This window comes from Chiloscyllium plagiosum, unplaced genomic scaffold (genome assembly GCF_037043375.1).
Source record: "Chiloscyllium plagiosum isolate Xiang-an unplaced genomic scaffold, Cpla_swu_hap1 HiC_scaffold_5, whole genome shotgun sequence".
NCBI classification, from domain to species: domain Eukaryota; kingdom Metazoa; phylum Chordata; class Chondrichthyes; order Orectolobiformes; family Hemiscylliidae; genus Chiloscyllium; species Chiloscyllium plagiosum.
In genome coordinates, this window is record NW_028270143.1 from 92,495,363 (window position 1) to 92,515,749 (window position 20,387).

Below are 20,387 nucleotides of genomic sequence, written 5' to 3' on the forward strand. Positions count from 1 at the left end.
AAAAAGGTTTTCTTTAAATATTGGAAATTAAGGGTTCTCTTTCACCCACTCAGACTTAACAGATTATGAAGTGAGGTGAGCTTTTCTGGGTGTTTGGGTTTAATTACCAGAGGGATTCGACCTCTGCATTGTAAAACTCCCCTTTAGAATTTTATAAATCTCAAACAAATCCCCCCCCATACTTCTGAATTCTATCGACTACAAAGTCAATGTTTTCAACTGCTCCTCACACAATAGCCCTTTCATTTTGGGAAACAACCTGGTTTGCTTCCAGTGCCACCACATCCTTCCTCAAGTAAGAATACGAAACTGGACACGATATTCCAGATGTGGTCTCACCCACAACTCTGTGGCTTTTGTCTTAAAGAGTAATTGAGATCAAAAGTTGAGAACAATTCCAACCGAGTCAAGTTTTGTGATTATTCCACACGACAAGCACGACAAATAATGCCATTCCCAACCTTGTGATGGTTGTTCCAGTATTTGCCAGAAAATCATAATTTTCATTGGGCAACTGAATTGGGCACCAAGCTGGCAAGGCTTCATGGTCAAATTTCTGCAAGGGTGGCAGTCACTCTAAAAATACTGGTATCAGTATTGTTGCTCTTCTCAATATTGCTGACAGATATTGATGAAAGGATTGTTCTAACATTACATAAACGATTTACAGTTGGGGACCAAGTATAGCGTGTCGAAGTTTGCAAATTACAAAGATAAATGGTCGAGCAAAAGTATGCACAATACATTGAAAGTTTGCAGAGGAAGATAAATAGGTTAAGTGACTGGCAGTGGTCTGGCAGATGGAGTATAATCTTAGTAAATGTAAGATCATCCAGTTTGAATAACAGGAAAATAAATTATAGTTTAAATAATGAAAAACTACACCATTCGGCTATGCAAAGACATCTGGGTATCCTTGTGCAAGAATCACAAAAAGTTGGTTTGCAGTTGCAGTAGGCAAATGAAATATTGTCCTTCATTGTTAGAAGGATGGAGTTTAAAAACAAGGAGGTTATGCCACAGCTGTCTCGGGTGCTGATGAAACTACACCTGAAATACTATGTACAGTTCTGGTCTCCTTATTTGAGAAAGGATGTACTGGCACTAGAGAGGGTGCAGAGGAGGTTCACGAGGTTGATTCTGGAGTTCAGAGGGTTTACTACAAAGCAGCATGCTGCAGTTTTTCACCATTTAAATAACAATCCATTTTCCTATTAACCCTACCAAAATGGATGATCTCACATTTACCAACATTATACTGTCTATATTATGAGGAGATATTGAGTTGACTGGGATGATACATTTTGTAATTTAGAAGAACGGTGGGGTGGGAAATCTTACAGAATCATATAAAGATTTGTATCTCAGATTATGAATGAAGTTGATGACTTGCTTGCTGAGCTGATACTTTTGTTCTGACATTTCTTCACCATGCTAGACAATAATCATCAGTGCACCCCCGGTGAAGCATTGGTGTTCTGTCCTGCTTGCTCGGTGTCTGGTTCTGGTTGGTGGTGTCATTTCCTGCTTTGTTGTTGGTTTTGTTTCTTAAAGGTTGATGTATAGGGTCCAACTCGACAAGTTTGTTAATAGAGTTCCAGGTGGAGTGCCAGGCTTCCAGGAATTTCCATACATCTCTCCATTTGGCTTGTCCTAGGATATATATTTTGTCCCAGTCCAATTGGGGTTTTCATTGTCTGTGTCAAGTGACACTAGGCATAGCTCGTCATTTTCTGAGACATGACCATCAGACTACTCTGACCCTTAAGTATCCTGGTAGCCCACAAATCTATCACATTATGACAACTAACAAGTATAAAAGGATCCTATACCCACAACCAACAGGACCAACGTAATATACAAAATACTGTGTAAAGACTGTCAAAAACATTACAGAGAACACACAGGAGGGAAATTAGCTACCAGGGTCCATGAACACCAACTAGCCACCAAGAGACATGACCAGCTATCACTTCATACAGACAATGATGGACACCAATTCGACTGGGACAACGTATCCATCCTAGGACAAGCCCAACAGAGAAATGCACAGAAATGTTTGGAAGTCTGGCACTCAACCTGGATTGAACCCCATATACCAACCACTAAGAAACAGAACCAACAAGTAGAAATGACACAGTCAACCCAGCAGAGTCAGGCACAGAACCAGTAAGTGGGACAGAACACCAACACTTCACCAGAGGCGCAGTGATGTGACCTAGCATGGTGACGAAGTGTCTGTGAACAAACATACCAGCTCAGCCAGCAAGTCAACAAACAGAATCATATAAAATTATGAAGGGTATAGTTAAGATAGAAGCATGGAGGTTGCTTTCATTTGTGGGTGAAACTGGAATTCGGGAGGAAATAGTCTAAAAAAGGACGACTTAGTTGAATACTTTTAAAGCATTTTTGAACAGTAAAAGAGTTATAGGATTTGGTGAGTGGGACGAAATCCACAAAAAGATCAGCCATGATCTTATTAAATCGCAGAGCAAGCTAGACAGTCCAGATGGCCCACTCCTGCTCCTATTTATGTTATTCTGAGCTATTCACAAGCTTGCATATCACAAACTTATATGTGGGTGTAGGGACATTAGATTTACTTTACAAAATTATTTCAAGTGATTACTTTTGAATCTTGGTCTGACATGTGTTGTATATTAGATAAATCTTGCATGATATACTTGGGCAGAAGCAAGTCAAAGCATAAGTCTAATCTTGCTTGATTTCCACCACGGATGGAGTGAAGAAAGTGTGCAAAAGTTGCCAGAATAGGATAAACTTGATGGATTACTCATATTATCATGTATTGGGGATTTGAGTACACAGATTGAACCTTTGGAGGGTCAAATACAATGGACTTGGATGAAACAGCAAGTGAATGAGTGGAGAGTGATACAGATGAAACAAATATACATTCATGTTGGACTGGAACTTTGTGACAGATTACTTTCAATTATGGTCACTTCCAGTTGCAGGCTGTATTCCATACACTGTAGTTCTTTCTTCCCTCTATGCAAGGTGAACTGGTCCCTTCATGCCCCAACACAACAATATAGCAATCCCACTGGTATATCTAAATAAATGTCCAAGATGCGTAGAATGTTTTAAAAATTGTTCTTTTACACTTGCAATACCGATGCATCCTAAATTGGTAACTTTTTGGAGAACATGCTCTTGGTATAAAGTCTTGGACTTTAGGAAAGTCTTTTTCTTAAATCAAATTTCTTGTTGTGGTTCTGTTCGCCGAGCTGGAAGTTTTTGTTGCAAACGTTTCGTCCCCTGGCTCGGCGACATCATCAGTGCTTGGGAGCCTCCTGCGAAGCGCTTCTTTAATGTTTCCTCCGGTGTTTGTAGTGGTCTGTCCCTGCCGCTTCCGGTTGTCAGTTTCAGCTGTCCGCTGTCGTGGTTGGTATATTGGGTCCAGGTCGATGTGTTTGTTGATGGAGTTTGTGGATGAATGCCATGCCTCTAGGAATTCCCTGGCTGTTCTGTCTGGCTTGCCCTATGATAGTAGTGTTGTCCCAGTCGAATTCATGTTGCTTGTTGTCTGCGTGTGTGGATACTAAGGAGAGCTGATCGTGTCGTTTCGTGGCTGGTTGATGTTCATGTATGCGGATTGTTAGCTGTCAAATTTCTTCTTCACTAACATTTGAGTCATCGGCTGCTGGTTCATTCAAAAAAAAAATCCCAATCCTCTCAAACATGGGTTTCTGCTCCTTGGTAAGCCTTAGTTTTGGTAGGATACTCTCCTTGACCACCTCGTCAACTATTCATCATTCTCATCAAGTCCTTCTTTTTGACACAAATACATTTGTTTGCATGTTATGAAATATCTGCTTAAATGTCGGTGTTCATGCACTTATCTTCCACTTAATCTATTTTCCAAAATCACTTTAGACAATTCTTCCTTCATACTTCTGTAATTGCCCTTATTTAACTTGGGAACACTGGTATGTTACTCTCTCTCTGTCAAACAGGAGTTTGAAATTCCACCATGTTGTGATTGTTATCCTCTAAAGGATCCTTAACTATAAGATATCTTATTACATGTTACCAGGTCATCAATAGCCTGTTCCATGTTAAACTCGCCCATCCAATTTGTCAAGTCAATATGAAGATTATTACCACCCATGGAAACTGTCGTGCCCGTCTTACACACCATTTCCTGATACATACTTGATCCTATGGCAATAGTTTTTAGGGGGGGGAAAATCGACAGCTGACCCCTGTGTCTTCTTCCATTGTTATTCCTTATTTACACCCCATGTAGATCACTATTCGCTACCGCATTAATGATTTTCTTTATTAACAAAGCTATCCAACCTCTTTCTATCGTTTCTGCCTGTTCTTCAAGAATGAAGGTCAGAGTCTAACTGTATCCCAATCTTGAGTCAGACTGGTTCTATTTCCCAAGTAGAATTTACAAAACATTCCATGAATTGATTACCCGCAAATTGTGCATTTTTTGAGCAAAATAAAATGTCTCTGCAAATACAATTTTGCAAATACAGATTCACCCCACAGACATGTGTGTGCGTGCACAACAGACGGAGTATGTCAGTGCATGAGAGAGCGTGTTTGCATGTGTGAAAGCTTGGTAAAGCGTACGTGTATAAGCCTGTGAGAGGGCATGTGCGTGGGTGTCAAGGTAGGGGTGTATGTGTGTGTGTGTGTGTGTGCGCATATGAGAGACAGTCTGCGTGACTGAGTAAGTACGTTTGAAAGAGTTTGTGTTAGACAGTGAGAGTGAGATTGTAAAAAGTTCTGGGATTTACATATTAATGAACCGAAACCTACAATCCATTCTAAATGATGAAAGACTGAACAATCCAGGTTTGTTCAATATATCATTTCAGTTGCATGATACTGTAATCTTTTACTATAAATTCTGTCTTATGACCTTATACTGCACAGCTATCTGAAGGAGCAGCACTGTGAAAGCTAGTGCTTCCAAATAAACCTGTTGGACTATAATCTGGTGTTGTGTGATTTTTAATTTTGTCCACCCCAGTCCAAAACTGGCTCCTCTACATCATGGCTTCCAGACCGGAGAAAATTGAGTTCCTGATCTTCATCATTCTTCAACCAATTACTATTAAATTATATTAACATATTTCTAAGTGTGCCATCAACCCATTCATCTTGTTATAAAAACAAGATGCATTCAGATGGAGCCTTAAGCTTTGAATTTTTATCATTATGACTTGCACTGGTTCCAATTTCTGCTGCACATTTTTGACTCTTAGTCACTTTAACCAGCATTTGCTTCTTCACGACCCACACTTCTTCATTTTATTTTTAAACTTGCCCCAATTGAACTCTTGCCACAACTCATTAAAGATCAATCTCAAACCCTCGTTCTACAATTCATTAGGACAACACTCCTAATATGGGTTCAAATGAAGTCCATTCCAGTGCAATAGCTCTCTTTCCCAGCTCTAGTGCCAATGCCCCATGAATTGGAACCCAGTTTTTCCACAATAATCTATAACCCATGAATTTACCTCTTTAATCTGTTTTGCTTTAAACGAATGTGCACAAGGCTCAGGTCATAATCCTGAAATTAGAACAATTGGTTATTTTGTGGAGTGAGTGGATAGATTGTAACGGAGGCCAGACAGAAAAACAAAAGATGTTTAGACAACAGTTCCTGTCAGAACCTGGGTAGCTTTCAGCACAGCTATTCCATTTTTATCCATTTATTGTCCCCATGATGGGGAGGCAATGGTATTATGGCAAAACTATTAAGCCAAAATCTCAGCAAATGATCTGGGGACTCTGGTTCAAATGACCTTTTGATGGTGGAATTTGAATAAAAAGAACGTGGAATTACGAATTGACTGATGACCATGAAACTGTTGTCGATTTTCAGGAAAACTCACCTGATTCATTCATGTCCTTCAGGGAAGAAAGTCTGCCATCCTTACCGTGGCTGGTCAACATGTGACACCAGACCCACAACAATATAGTTGACTCTTCACCGCCCCCGAACAATTAGGGATGGGCAATGAAAGTTGGCCTAGCCAGTGACACCCTCATCTCACAAATGAATGAAAAAAAAAGACACCTATAACTTTTTCTCCCCCACCTCAACACTCCCTTTGTCTATCGTTCTTTTCCCCTTCTCTCTCGGCTCTGTTTCCACCTATCTGCTCATTCCTTTCATCCATTCCATCATCAGCATAAACACCACTTTTTCCGAGCTATCAGTTCTGAAGTTTCACTGGAGTTGAATTTCTCCAGCAATTCCATTTTTGTTTCATTTCTTCAGCATCCACTGTTTTGTTCTTGGAGATGAGGAACCTATCCTTGAGAATAATGTAAATTATCAGTCACTGGTTTCAGTTAAGTTTCCGGCCTGCCTGCACCAGGATGAAGCCATTTTAACCACTCTATTCTCATTTTTTCTCGCATGTTAAAGTAAAACGCGACTGGAATTTTTAACTCAACAAATCTGGCAGCATCTGTGGAGCAAGAAACAGACTCTGAGTCAATATTTCAAGTCAAATATGACTTTTCATAAATTGCCTAGTTCCTTCAGCATTTTGTGTTGTTTCAGATTTCCAAGATCTGCAGTATTTTGCCAGTTTTCTTCCAGGTTTTTCACCTTAAAATACTGTTCACCTCTCCAAAGGGATTTCATTTTCATCTTTCAGTATATTCACTTGCTTTGTTTTGTAATTTCCTCCTATTATTTGAAGTGTTTTCCATAACATGTTTTCACAGCACATCTCCTTCCTCAGCAACTGTTTCCAGCTCTGCCCTCCCCTGAAGATTCCAGTTGAAGTTCCATCCTTCGTGTTTCAAACCCAATCAAAATTACCAAGTCACACCTATTTTTACTAAATATTGTACAATATATTAAATATCTGCCACTTCATCTCTGACTTGTTCATTCAGGTAATTAGCCAGTTCACTCACCAGCTTGTCTTCATTTAAAATTTATAACTAATCTTAGATCCACTCCATTCCTGGTTAAACTGAATGCGAAATTCAATCATTCTGTAATCACTGCTACCTTTGGATGCTTTCATTATGACGTTGTTAATTCATCCAGCCTCATCACGTGTTAACAGATTTAGTCAGGCCTGCTGTCTGGTTGATTAGAGTATGTGCTGCTCTAAGTAACTGTTCCAAAAACACTTAGAGCTCATCATTCAGGCTATCTTTGCCAATCTGATCCATCCAACCTACACGTAGATAAAAATTACCCACGGTTATTGTCATATCTTTCTCACAAGATCCCATTATTTCTTCCTGTAGATGCTATCCAAGAGCAGTTTTTTTTTAAGTGTATAAAAGCAATTCCATAAACGATTTCATATGTATGCTCTCATTTCTACTCCAGATTATATGCCATGCTCTCCAAAACGAGGGTCTTCTCACACCTCGATTAATATCATCTTCAATTAAAGTTATACCACCACATCCTGAATACTGAGGTCCCAGTTTTTGTCATCTTTCGGTAAGGTCTCCGTGAAAAGGTATCAATTATATACATTTATTTCAGTTTGCACTCTCAATTTATGTTTTGTTATGAATACCACATGCAATAAAAATACAGAAGTTATAGTTTTGTCTTTTTACTATTTGTAATCTCAGCCTCATCTGCTAATACACACTGTTCCATCCAGTCGCACATTTGAACATTTCCTTTGCCATCTCTAATTATAACATCGTCCCAAATTTGATTCCCCCCCCCCCGCAAACAATGATATGATTTCAAGTCTTATTAAAAGCACTGTTTTTTGAATTATCAAAACATGGGTCGCAGCACATTTCAGGTGAAGACCATCTCAGCAGTACTGCTTCAACTTGCTCCAGTGCTGACGTGATTGGTCCATGATTGAAAACTCATTTTTAAAAATATCCTTTGAACTACACATTTAACCCTTTAACCCTCTAATCTTATTTACTCTTCACCAATTTGCTTGCAGTTTAGGTAGTAATCAAGAGATTATCTTTGAGGATTTGTTCATACTCCCTTTGACCAGTGTCTTTGCTAGTTCTGCCTATTTTGTTTGTAACAACCTGGCCTATTACAGGATCCTCCTCCTCCCACTCCAAATTCCTTTCCAAATCAAGGCATGTTCTAACCTGCTGTAAAGAACTGTGTCCATTCCCTAAATATACTATCCCTTACTCATTACTCAATATTTAAATGGATGGGGCTGCTCTTTTAAGTACAGAATCTCTTCCTCTTGTTGACTCATATTCTCTTAACTGCTCACCATGATCTCTCACTCACGTCCACTTATGGGTTTTGAATTGCTCCTCAGGTCTTTCCCCTTCACTGACTCATCTCTTGACCACTCGCATGGTCCTGGAAAAGCACAGCAGGTCAGGCTGCATCTGAGCAGGAGAGTTGCGGGCATAAGCCCTTCATCAGGAATGCCCTGCATTTTTGACTCTGATCTCCAGCATCTGCAGTCCTCACTTTGTCCCACTTATTGGTCCTCACTCTAATTCTCAGACTTGTTGGGTTTCATCATCATGAGCTCATTACCACTTGTTCAGTCTCTCCTTCAGGCTCTTAATTCCTCCATGATAAATTTCTATTTCAAGAGACCAACATTCACGAGTTATTCTCTTCCTTCTGTTTTATAATAGCTCACACAATCCATTTGGAATTTCTCTTTCAACTTGCCAACATACACATGAAATCTTCTTTTATCAGAATCATCCCAGATATGGGGCCAATTCAAACCACCTTTTCTCAGTACTAAACCAATCTCTCTCTATTCTCATTTCAAAACAGCCAATGTAAGCATGGTCAAATCTATTAACAATTTTGCTATCAGTTCAACTCTGTCTATCTACCTTACTATGCCCCCTCAAAATCCAAGCTGCACTCTCATCAACTCCAATTCTACTTCACTTGAAGTCTTCCCCTCAGCCAACAGCAACTTGAAAGCCTAACTTAATCACTCACCTTTTGCCCGTCAGTCCACAGTTTACCAACACAACTGATCGGACTCTTCCAAAATTCACCTTAAAAGCTGACATTGTTCCCCTTTAAATAATCCACAAACACTTTGCAAAAGTCTTCTACAATTTTCTGTTCAAATTCCTTCAGTATTGGAAATTAAGAATCAATGTTTCCAGCAACATCATGGACAATTCTAGGAATCTAAGTAGTAAGAACAAGAGTAGGCCATTCAGCTACTTATGCCTGTTCTGCCAATCTATGAGATGATGGCTGAAACTGTGCTCCTTCTACGTTCCTCTCAATAGGGGAACATCACTTCAGCACCTCAAATGCTAATTCTGTCAAGCCTACTCAGAAACGTACATGTTTCAATAAGATCACCCTTCATTGTTCTAAACTTCAATGAGTATAGATCCAACCTTCATTCATTACAGAACTGATGTAAGCAAGGGCAAAGATAGTACTGCATCACAGTGCAACTCAAGACAGAATGTGGGTTTGGGAATTTGGAAGAGGAGGGAGTTTTAAAAGATTACTCTTTCTCAAATGAAGCATACTTTACAATTCACATTTAATTTTCCAATGTGTATCTACATTTACCATTAATATTTGCAGGTGATGGGAACTGAAGTAAAGAGAGTGCTGGAGAGACTCCAAGACTGGCAGCATCTGTGAAGAGAGAAACAGAGTTCTTCTTCAGAACTAGAAGAGCTCTCATACTGGAGTTGAACTAGCAGAGGTACCATACTCAAGTCAAAAATGTTACCTGTTTCTCTCTTCACATACATACGTAACTCCAATATTGGTTTTATTATTATTAGAAGCAGCAACAGTGAATTAATTAAAACCTGTTTCTTGAGCAGTAGTACTGACTCATCTGTCGATTTTCAGCTAGTATAAATGCTAGGTGGTCTTGCCAAGTGCACAAAGTAAGCAAGCATGAAGATTATGACAACATGTGCCATTTTTCTTCCATCTCTTTCAATGAAAATGAATACTCAGTTCTCCTCTACAATACACAAATTTGGTATAACCGCACCCTCTTATGGTCTAATTTAATCTGTGTTTACATACCCAGTACATTACATTCAACAACTTTACCCCCTGCCCCTATATATCAAACCACAGTGTGCCTCAAAATTGCACCCTCAACAAAATTCTATTCACCATCGATCTGCTTCCCTCACGATCAGTGTGTCACTACCAAATGATGCTCAATTTCATGATGACCTCCTTGCTGCCTGACAGCAAGTTGAATGTAGCTCTCAAAGCTATAATTATTTTCAAATCAAATTTTAAAGACCTGAAGAACAAAATTACTTGAGAAACTCGCCAGGTCACACTTTTTTTGTGCACTTATTAAAACTTACTTCCTTCACATTCCATCAGAGTAAACCAGATGGCACAGACGACAGACTTGCAACTTATTTTGTGATCAAAATGATTTTGCTCCATCTTCAAGGCAATATTTCTGTTTTACCTACACTACCATTAAAATATTCATTCATGGCTTCATCACTTTATGGTTTATTTCTCCAACAGTCTCACTACTGGCCTTTGAAGGACTATCTTCCATGAATGATGCTTTATTAGTACCTAATTCAGCTGCCCCACATCAAATCACATCATTATCGTTCATTAACCGCTCCTGGGAGACTATCTTGAAATACTATATTAAAATAGCTCCACAGCCTTGGCCCATTCTTCTTGTGCAATCGTCTCTTGTCCTGAAAGACCACAAGATATAGAATTAGGCCATTTGGGTCATCAGGTGTGTGCCACCATTTGATCATGTTACCGTTCTCAGCACCATTCTCCGGCCTTTTCCCAGTAACCCTTGACTCCCTTACTAATCAAGAATCTGCTTATCCCTGTCTTAAATGTACTCAATGACTTGGCTTCCATAGCTTTCTGTAACAATGAATTCCATAAACTCACTACCTTCTGGCTGAAGAAATTCCTCATCTCAGTTCAAGCAGGTTTCTCTTCACTATTAGCTTGTGCCCTCAGGTCCTAGCCTCTCCTATGAATGGAAACAGCTTCTGCACATTCAGTTTGTCCAGGCTTTTCAGCATTCTGTCAGTTTCAATGAAATCCCAAGTCTCCTTGGAAACTCCACTGAGTACAGACCCAGGGTCCTCAATCATTCATTATATAACAAGCCCTTCATTCTTGACAGCCTGCTTTGGACCCTCTCCAATGCCAGCAGACTCTTGTTAGAAACGAGGCCCAAAGCTTCTCTCAACATTCCAAATACAGTTTCACCAGTACGTCCCTGCTCTTTTATTCTAGCTCTCTGGAATGCATTTGAGTTCCTAACTGCCAACTGAACCTGCATAATAGTCTTATTTCAGGATTCTTTTAAGGTTAAGTCCCTTCTTGTTTAAGATTTTCAAAGTCTTTCCCCAGTTATAAAATAGCTATTGTCTCTACTTTGTGGGCGGCACGGTGGCACAGTGGTTAGCACTGCTGCCTCACAGCGCCAGAGATCCGGGTTCAATTCCTGCCTCAGGCGACTGACTGTGTGGAGTTTGCACGTTCTCCCTGTGTCTGCGTGGGTTTCCTCCGGGTGCTCCGGTTTCCTCCCACAGTCCAAAGATATGCAGGTCAGGTGAATTGGCTATGCTAAATTGCCAGTAGTGTTAGGTAAGGGGTAAATGTAGGGGTATGGGTGGGTTGCGCTTCAGCGGGGCGGTGTGGACTTGTTGGGCCGAAGGGCCTGTTTCCACACTGTAAATAATCTAAGCTAATCCATCTTTCAGACTCCATTTCATTGGCGCTGGGTTGCTGAAATCCTCTCTAAATCTGGAGCACAATAATTGAAGAAGGTCTCCTGACTCCATTCTTGATAACTTAGATTCAGCACTGTCATCTTTAAATGCTTTCTTAATAATGAACATCTCACATATGTTGTGGTTTAACTGTTGGATGAGTTAAACAGAATACACAAATTTAAATCTCATAACAGCTTGAAGACTAAGGTTAGTGGCAAGAAATAACACTGGTAGTACTAAAAAAAATGAAGCCATCAGGTAGGTGCAAAAATCTAACAGATGCACTAATTTTGTTTAGGGACAAACACTGGATGCTCAGCTGAGCAAGGTATTCAGTTGTATCAAATGCCAGCCAAGTGCAAATCTCAAGGTCAAAATATTTTAAAACCCTGCCTTCAATCACCTCCTTTGTCAGCCACTTCCAGCTTCAGACTCTGATCTAATGAAAAATGCCTTGGGACTGGAGTGACACTAAAGATTTAAATGTCAATTTTGTTTTTGAGGAAGCAATGTGTGAATAGGGACAGACAACTATACATGCGAGTTAAGAAAAAGATGGCATATATGTTGAGTATATCAATATTGAAGGTCATTGATGAAAAGACTTGGGATTTCAACCACCATCACAGAAGTAACCAAAAATGACTGTGAGCACCAATTTAGACTTTCGGATGAAAAGAGTACAGGAAAGTTTGAATGGAAAGGTTACCCTAAGTACACATCTAAATACAGCTTATGAAACACATATCACTCTTCTCATAATTGTTTCCTTGACATCTTAGTCTTTTACAATTTATGTAAAACAAATCATCCTTTCCAAAATATTTTTCTCACTTTAAAAATCAATGAAGTGAGTTTGTTGCAGCCCATTTTCTTCAAGAAAACTCCATTTTAAAAACAAAGCATAAAAAGTTTACCAATTAGTTACCGCGTATATCTCACATTTTACAAGCTGGGTATGTTTTACTTTGGGTTTTTGATAAAAGTTTTAATTTCTAATTGCAGTTTGAAATGAATCAAGGGCAATAGAGAATGAACAGCAAATATTGATTTGTGGGCTACAGTCACATCCCACAAAAGAATTTTAAAAATGTTTTAGCAATGGGTAAAGCAGTGTACAGTTTGCAAACTTGAGAATTGATTTTCAGCTGAATTTCTCTAGACACGAAATAACCGATCTAAATTATGAAATACTTCATTGAGTATTTCATAATTTTAACTTCACTCTTGCTAGTTTACTTCGAGTGGCAAAATTACCAAATCGTATATAAAAACGTTAAACTTTAATACATCCGCGACTGCTTTTCAGCGATACTGAAAATGTTGAAACAATAAGGTAGCGACATCGCAAAGTTTATTAAATACCAATAAGCAAATCAAGAATCTTACATTACTTTTCTTCAATACAACATTACCGAGCCATGCGGTCATGTTTTATTCACTCTCGTAATTCCTCCAATGAAAATATAAAGAGACACGCAGATAATATATTTTGAATCACAGCCCAACAACTAGTAGCTAAACAGTAGATCAATTAAATCAGAAATGCGCATGCATATGTAAAGCCCCAATATAAGTCAGTGACTGGCAGCCATTTACTGTACATTGATCACTCCGCAGGCCCGCGCGGCCATGAATTGCCCTGGCGCAGTCCATCCGTCAGTGTCTCACTAAATCTCAGTATTTACCCTTTCACTTGCGTGTGAGTTTTGATTTTCTTTTTTGCATCGACGAGCTGAGTTTGGCGATAATTCATTTTCGTAAAAAAGAATACAGTAGTTCTTAATACCACTGCTCACCTCAATCTCGTTTTTTAATAAAAAGCCGGAGTGCCACCCACCACGTGACCCAACTCCCAGCATGCCGTTTAAAAATTAACGGAAGAGAAAAATCAGACGCTTAGCAAATTCGGAGGCGGCCTTCGCAATATGATTAAATGTTGTGTTGTTTTGTGCAGCCATCTCTGTTGACATTTGTTTGCCTTTTTGTTTTGTTCGCGTGCGGGCGGCTGTTGGGCGGAAAGAGCCGAAGTGTTTCCGGAAAAGGCCGATCATTGGCGGGAGGGTCGGCGTTCCCGATCGCTGACGCGTTACCCGTATGTAGTATGGGCCTCGTCCTCTTCAGTGTTGGTTTGTGTGTGTGAGATGGATCCCGAGAGTTGGTAGTATCTTTACCTGTTAAAAAAAACGAAAAGGGCCAGTTTTTGTGAATATTTTCCCTCCCCTTTAGGAAAAAAATTATAATTTACCTTTTGATCCACTCCACATACAACAGCATTGATGGTAATGTATGCAAGGAAACAACCGAGACTCAATGATGGGTAAAATGTTTAGGTTTTTTTTCTTGTTATTCTTTAAATTTCCTTTTTCCCCTTTTTCGAATTCCTCTTATCTTTTGACAATCCGCCATTTTTGCTGTAAACCAAAATAAGTAAAAAAAACTTAAGGAAATGAATCCCCCCGCTTTGTGACCATTTTACTCTGAAAGATCTTCTTAAAAATATATACATTTTCTGCCGAGTTTTTATTTCAAAGTTATTAAGAAAAAGACGTTTTAGACCACCGCTGATATGTTCGTTTTCTGAATTTTGTTTCTTTGCAGGTGTCACGACAGGAGGGAATCCCAGCCCTATCAGGTATATTTCTCAGAGTGAATCGAATGCCGTTTACTTTAATGAAGGCTTGTGCGTCTGAAACAGGCCTCACCACTTCACAGCTGGATCTTAAGGAGACCGGGAAATAAAATAAAATTTCATTTTAAAATGTTGTGCGAAATGTCATTTAGTTATGTTTGGACGTATTTTAATGACTTTTAGATTCAATTGGTTTTGGTAGCTGTTCCCTACTTTTGAATATTAACGCATAAAAACGCATGTAAATAAATTTTGAACTGTAGGTGGGCCTAGGTTTCCGTGTCCCTACTTTTTTGTTTCTAGGTTTTGGAACACATTTTTAAAGGCATATTTCTGCTGTTAAGATAAGCTAATATACAGATCTCTATTTGAACCCAGTTGTTTCTACAAATAATTTATTAAAGTTAGTAAAATAGTGTGTTAGTGTTTCTAAGCTTAGTTTTAAATTCATTTAATGATGAAGGTCAATATCATATTTTTTTTAAGATTGTTGGACATTTGCAATTATTTGCTTCAACCAGTGTTAAACTGATAGGTTAGTGAAAAGTAACAACTATATAGAAATCTTCTCTGAACTGAGGTTAAGGTGTACTTGGATCGACTTTAAATGAAGAATCGAGCTAGGAAGACTATGAAATCTTTGAAAGCTACATTTGCCTACAGTTGCATATCATTTGCTTCTAGTTCATGTTTCATCTAATTAACTGTTTTATGATTATTCTATTTCAGACTCTTAAATACCCATCCAAGAGTCACACGAGCAGCAGTGATCATCGTCATGACAAAACCAGAGAATCAGGAGATCCATCACCACCCTGCAAAATGCTACGACGTTCTAACAGCCCTGAAAATAAACATAGTGATAGTACAGGACATAAGAGTAAAACTGTGCACTCACATCGAGCCAGAGAGCGAGACGGTATGTTACTGTGTAGTTAGCATGCAGAAAGTCTTAGTTTCATTGTATTTTGCTGGCTGTCTTGGAAAATACATCCTGTCAAAAGCATTGACCAATGATCAAGTAAAATTACAAATAACATTTTTAGATCAGATGCTAAACTTGGCATCTTAAATGCATAATTCAAGTTAGGAAACCCAAATTAGTAGCTGCTTTAGTTTTGTGTGCAGTAGCTACACCATTTTTGTTTGAATATAACAAATGACTGAAAGTTGTGGTGTGGGCCCATGGGATTGTAACTGCAAATGAAAAACTGGATGAATTATAGTGAGACGAGTGAAATGTTGAGAGGTTTTGCTAAACTTGTATTCGGTCTTTACTGGGGCACACTTGTACTGTTGCCTTTTCTTTAAATAAAGGGTATAGAGACAATGGAGATGATGCAAAAACATACTTGAAAGGTTGTTATCAGAACTGTAATAGTAATATATAAAAGTACTGATCAGGCCGAGTCCCATTTCTTTTGACAGGACCATGCCAAGGGGTAATAGAACAGAGTTTTAAAATTATTGAAAGGTTTTGATCGCACAGATGTGGAGGGAATGTTTCTATTGGTGAGAAGAGTGAAACCAGAAACTGTTAATGTGGGATGGTTACTCATGAATGAGGAATGTGAAACGACTTCACCTCCAGAGTGGTGAGAATTTGGAACTTGTTATTCAAATGGGTTCAGGCAAATAACATAAATGCATATTGGAAGGTGATGTGACGAGCATGTGAGACAGTAGGGAATAAAAGATTATGATGACAAAGTTTAGGGAAAGAGGAGACTTCAGTGGAGCACGAACGTGTTTCTGTGTGGTAGATGGTATATTACATTATTTTGTATATTTTTAAAAATGAGTCAAACTAGTGGTGTCAAATTGCATTGAAAAGTCTTCTAACTGGAATGGACAGCTGCAGAATGAGAGCATTAAGAACATTAGTGCACCTTTACCAAAGGTAAATCTTAGCCACTGTTTTACCATTGAAACAGTATCAACATTTTATTAGTACACTAGTATTAACAAGTTCAAATGCAAAGGTTTGGATATTATACAAAGTCATTGAATGGAATGTTTGATTGAACAATTATTGCTAGTCCCAAAATTTTGTGGCATTTTTAAAGTCAAAAGTTGTATTTTTGGACTTTTAATTCTGTAGTACGGTGTATATAATGCGTTTAATCAACAGGTCAGATTTCTAATTGTTCATGTGCAACTAATAAAATCAATCCATAGCTTTGACGGTGAACTAAATTAACAATTAATCCATTTCTTTGGTCACAACCTGAATTTTCCAACAGACTGACATGTTTGGTGAAAGGTGTTGGCCTTTATTCTTTGTTTCACTCATGAGAAAAACAGAGACCCTGATCCTGTACTTGCGTTAGGTTTGCAGATGTTGTAGCGCAAAGAGTTAGTGCAAGATTTGAATCATAAAGTCCCTGCAGTGCAGATACAGCCGTTTGGCCCATCAAGTTTGCACTAACCCTCTGAAGAGCACCCCATTCTCACCCCATAACCACATATTTACCATTGTTAACCGACCCAGCCTGCACACGATGGGACAATTTAGCATAGCCAATCCACCTAGCTTAGACACGTTTTGGACTGTGGGAGGAAACCTCGCACAGGTCACCCAAGGCTGGAATTGAACCCAGGTCTCTGGTGCTGGAAGACAGCAGTGCTAACAACTGTGCTACCATGTGTTACGGTGCTGTTACTATCCCAAATGGAAGCAAATAGTTTCTAGTAGAGTTTTCCTCCTGCAGAAATGCTTACCCTGCTGGAAGAAAATACCATGGTGATTTTAAGGATTCCATTTGTATTATACTCAAAATAAATAGTTTTTTGCAAAGGCAAACAACAAGTGGCTCCAGTATTGAAATGATGCTGGTTGACAGAAGAAGGCCAGTTAACTTGCATCAGGAGCTAAGTATGTTCTCTGAAGTTGTTATCCTTTTAATGACCAATCTTGATTGTATCCATTTTCTAAATGTGGTATGATGTCAATTCCTAGGTGTTGCCATTCTCAGCAAAAAAAAGTTGTGTTAAATAGTCTTATGTTGACAGGCTGCAATAGTTCAGAATGAATAGTGTTTTGAAGTGCAGTGGTTTGGACAAATGTGGCAATTTTTCTTCATGGCTAATGCCCACATGTTGGCAAAAAAACTGAATTAACTGTGAAATAATTAGTTTTACTGATGTGAACATAGAGAGAGCCCAGCTTTTCATGAAGCTTATTCATGTACATGAAAACATTGAAACAGGCAGGTGAGACATGCGTTCAGAGTAGCCTCTGAAAAACACCACTATGTTAGAGTGCAGACAACTAGTGAGTTCAAATCTTTTGATTTGTGCTACAAAAACAAATAGACAAGTTAGGTTAATAACTGAGCAATACCGTGGCACACTTTTGTTCAGAACTGTTATACCAGTTTGCTTTTATTAGAAATCGATATCATGAACACATTCCACTCTGTCAATTATTCCAAGTTTGAGAAATAAGAATATTGTTGAAATCACTCAATTTCTGTATCTCATTGGCTGCCCCTTAGTGTGGTGCAGGTGTCTGAAAATAAATCTTGTGTGCTGTGGACATGCAGTTGACCTTTTTGGAACCGTAAATTTCGGCTCTCATAGCAGTCTTTCTGAGCTCTTGATGGCTGTTCGGAGTTGTCAACAGACTAGCACTAATTTTATGTGCTACAAATGTTCATTCTGTGGTCATAACTTCAAACTTCTCCAGTTTCATTTTATTTATTTATTTATTTTATTTATCCTAAACTTTCTAAATTACCACAATGCCACTATCTTTCACTGTTCAAATATGAAACTCAATTGAGTTGATAAAAATGTCATTTATGATATTCCCTTTCATGTTCCCTTATGTTTTTGACTTATTTGGAGGTTCTCAGCAAAAGGGTGAGCTTTTCCTAATTGCCAATCCTAAATGACGATATTGAGAAACAAAAAATATTACTGTTAGCTGCCTTGAACTTATGGATAAGGAACATTTAGTATGGCAATTCCAGCTGGGCACAAAGGTATTAGTTTAGGGAAAGCGTGTGTTTTGATTTCTATCCTATGAAGCTGGTTAGAAATGTGTATGTGTGGAGATTTTTCAATCTATCCTTGGCATTTGGAAATTTAACAGGAGGATACTTAATGTCCTTACAAGTATACATAAGAAAGGAAATGGTGAATTTTTGAGTGGGTTGCGAGGTGAGAAAATGGGTGAAAGAAGGCACTTAAGCTATTTTTAGAAAAATGTGTGTAGACTGGTAACCTTGTGTGAAACAGTTAGCTCAGGTTAATTTACTATGTTTGTGCCTGTGTAATAAATCTACTGTATTTGTTTCAGGGACCAGCTATTCTCCACAGGAGAATTCACATAATAACAGTACCCACCATAGCTCAAATTCACATTCTTCTAATCCTAGTAACAATCCAAGTAAAACTTCAGACGCAGTAAGTATTTCTTTTGTAATTCCTTCATAAAATGTTCCATATTTCATTTAAGGTAATAGGACTTCTATATTTTGGTTTTCTCAAACTCTTAATTAAACAGCTTGGCAACTGGAATATGAATTGGGACAACTGGAAATTTACTTAATTTTAGATCTTTGCAGAGTGATCTAGTTCATGTCTTGAGTCACTAATGTTGAATGCTCTAAATTTCAATGAGAATGCAACTGTTTAAACAAAAACAAAATAAGGAAGAATTTTTCAGCTAATATATTTCAGCTCAAATTAATCATCAACATATTTGTAACTTAATATAGAGCAGTAAGTGTCTAAACATACAGAGCAATTCTTATTTTAAAAAGAAACCGTAGTACAGGGCAACATAATTTTATTATATCTTCATCTGAAACCATGTAAAATGATACATTGGCTGATGTCATAAACTTTGTCTTGAAATTTGTGAGTTCGATCTTTATTGCGTGTAGTGTCTGAGCAGTCCACACAGGATGATTTATTTGTAATGACCTTACTTGATAAACCCAAAGAATTTGTTTGTTTTACATTTACATGGTGCAACACTTTGAGCTTACGTTTTGTGGAGAAATAGAATCAGAAGTATCCAGGTGTGGATCATCCAAAAAAAATTAGGGCCAATGGAAATTGCTTGCCTTTCAATCTGCAAAAACAAATCAGTTTCCAGACGAACATAGTTGATACATTTTTATGTCCCAAGAACTGCAACATAACAATGCATATGTTTCTGCTGCTGGACAGCTAATGGACGTGGAGTGTTCCATAAATGTACACTCCACTTTTAATTTGAAAATTATCTGTCTGATCTAATTTCACAGGCGGAATAAAGCAAACTAAATCCTCTTGTGGTAAGGGAAGGACAGCTGTCTTTTAAATATTGAACATTTGTCTTTTTTTAACATGTGGAAGTTTGAGTGTAAATTACAAAGGATCTCTGTTTTCAAGTAGTGTGTCAAAATTGTCAAAATTTATTTTTTTGCCTTCCAAGCTCCATGATTTTGTTTTGTTTTGAAAAACTTGGCATTGTGTGTCATAATATGGATGATTAAATGATTGTTTTATTTTTAATTGATCATTTGGGATGTGGGTATCTCTGGCAAAGCCAGAATTGGTTGCTTGTCCTTGAACTGTGTGGTTTACTTGGCAATTTCAGAGGGCAGTTAAGATTTAGCCACATGAATCTTCAATCATGTGGAGGTCAGAGCCGGTAAGGATGTCAGATTTCCTTCCCTGAATGGCATTTGTGAACGAGGTGGATTTTTATAACATGATCGTTTGACAGTTGCCACTACTGAGGCTTGCTTTCAATTCCGCATTTGATTCCGCAAGTTATCATGGTAGGATTTGAATACATGCCCCACAGCATTACCCCATGTTTCTGGATGACTTGACCACCATGCCACATACTCCCCATTCAAAAATGGAATTGACAATTGGATTATTAGAAATATGTTCTCTTAGGTAATAATTGTAGCAAAGTGCATCAACACATGCATTGTAAGCTCATTGAAACATATGCATGTTATTTCAAGTAGTATCTGCAGAGCCAATTTCTTTGTAAAAATATGTGATGGAAGGTACTTGTTTGCCATTGTGTCAGTGATGT

The 20,387-nt window shown here is 38.3% G+C and overlaps 2 protein-coding genes across 7 annotated transcripts in view; one reads left to right on the forward strand and one right to left on the reverse strand.

Moving 5' to 3' along the window:
- The window catches only part of mpp7a (MAGUK p55 scaffold protein 7a), a 493,705-nt gene extending 479,995 nt beyond the window's left edge, over nt 1-13,710 (reverse strand). For 2 of the 3 annotated variants that reach the window (XM_087987461.1, XM_087987470.1), the window contains exon 1: nt 13,398-13,710. In XM_087987461.1, the coding sequence (XP_087843587.1) occupies nt 13,398-13,571 (174 nt within the window). In that variant the 5' untranslated portion in view covers nt 13,572-13,710. The remainder of the gene's footprint in view (nt 1-13,397) is intronic. The other variant, XM_087987462.1, reaches the window with a different exon arrangement.
- A 128-nt stretch (nt 13,711-13,838) lies between these two features.
- The window catches only part of waca (WW domain containing adaptor with coiled-coil a), a 147,624-nt gene continuing 141,075 nt past the window's right edge, over nt 13,839-20,387 (forward strand). For all 4 annotated transcript variants that reach the window (XM_043690496.2, XM_043690498.2, XM_043690499.2 and 1 more), the window contains exons 1-4: nt 13,839-14,029; nt 14,311-14,344; nt 15,071-15,260; nt 18,645-18,751. In XM_043690496.2, coding sequence (XP_043546431.1) covers nt 13,989-14,029; nt 14,311-14,344; nt 15,071-15,260; nt 18,645-18,751 — 372 coding nt within the window. In that variant the 5' untranslated portion in view covers nt 13,839-13,988. The remainder of the gene's footprint in view (nt 14,030-14,310; nt 14,345-15,070; nt 15,261-18,644; nt 18,752-20,387) is intronic.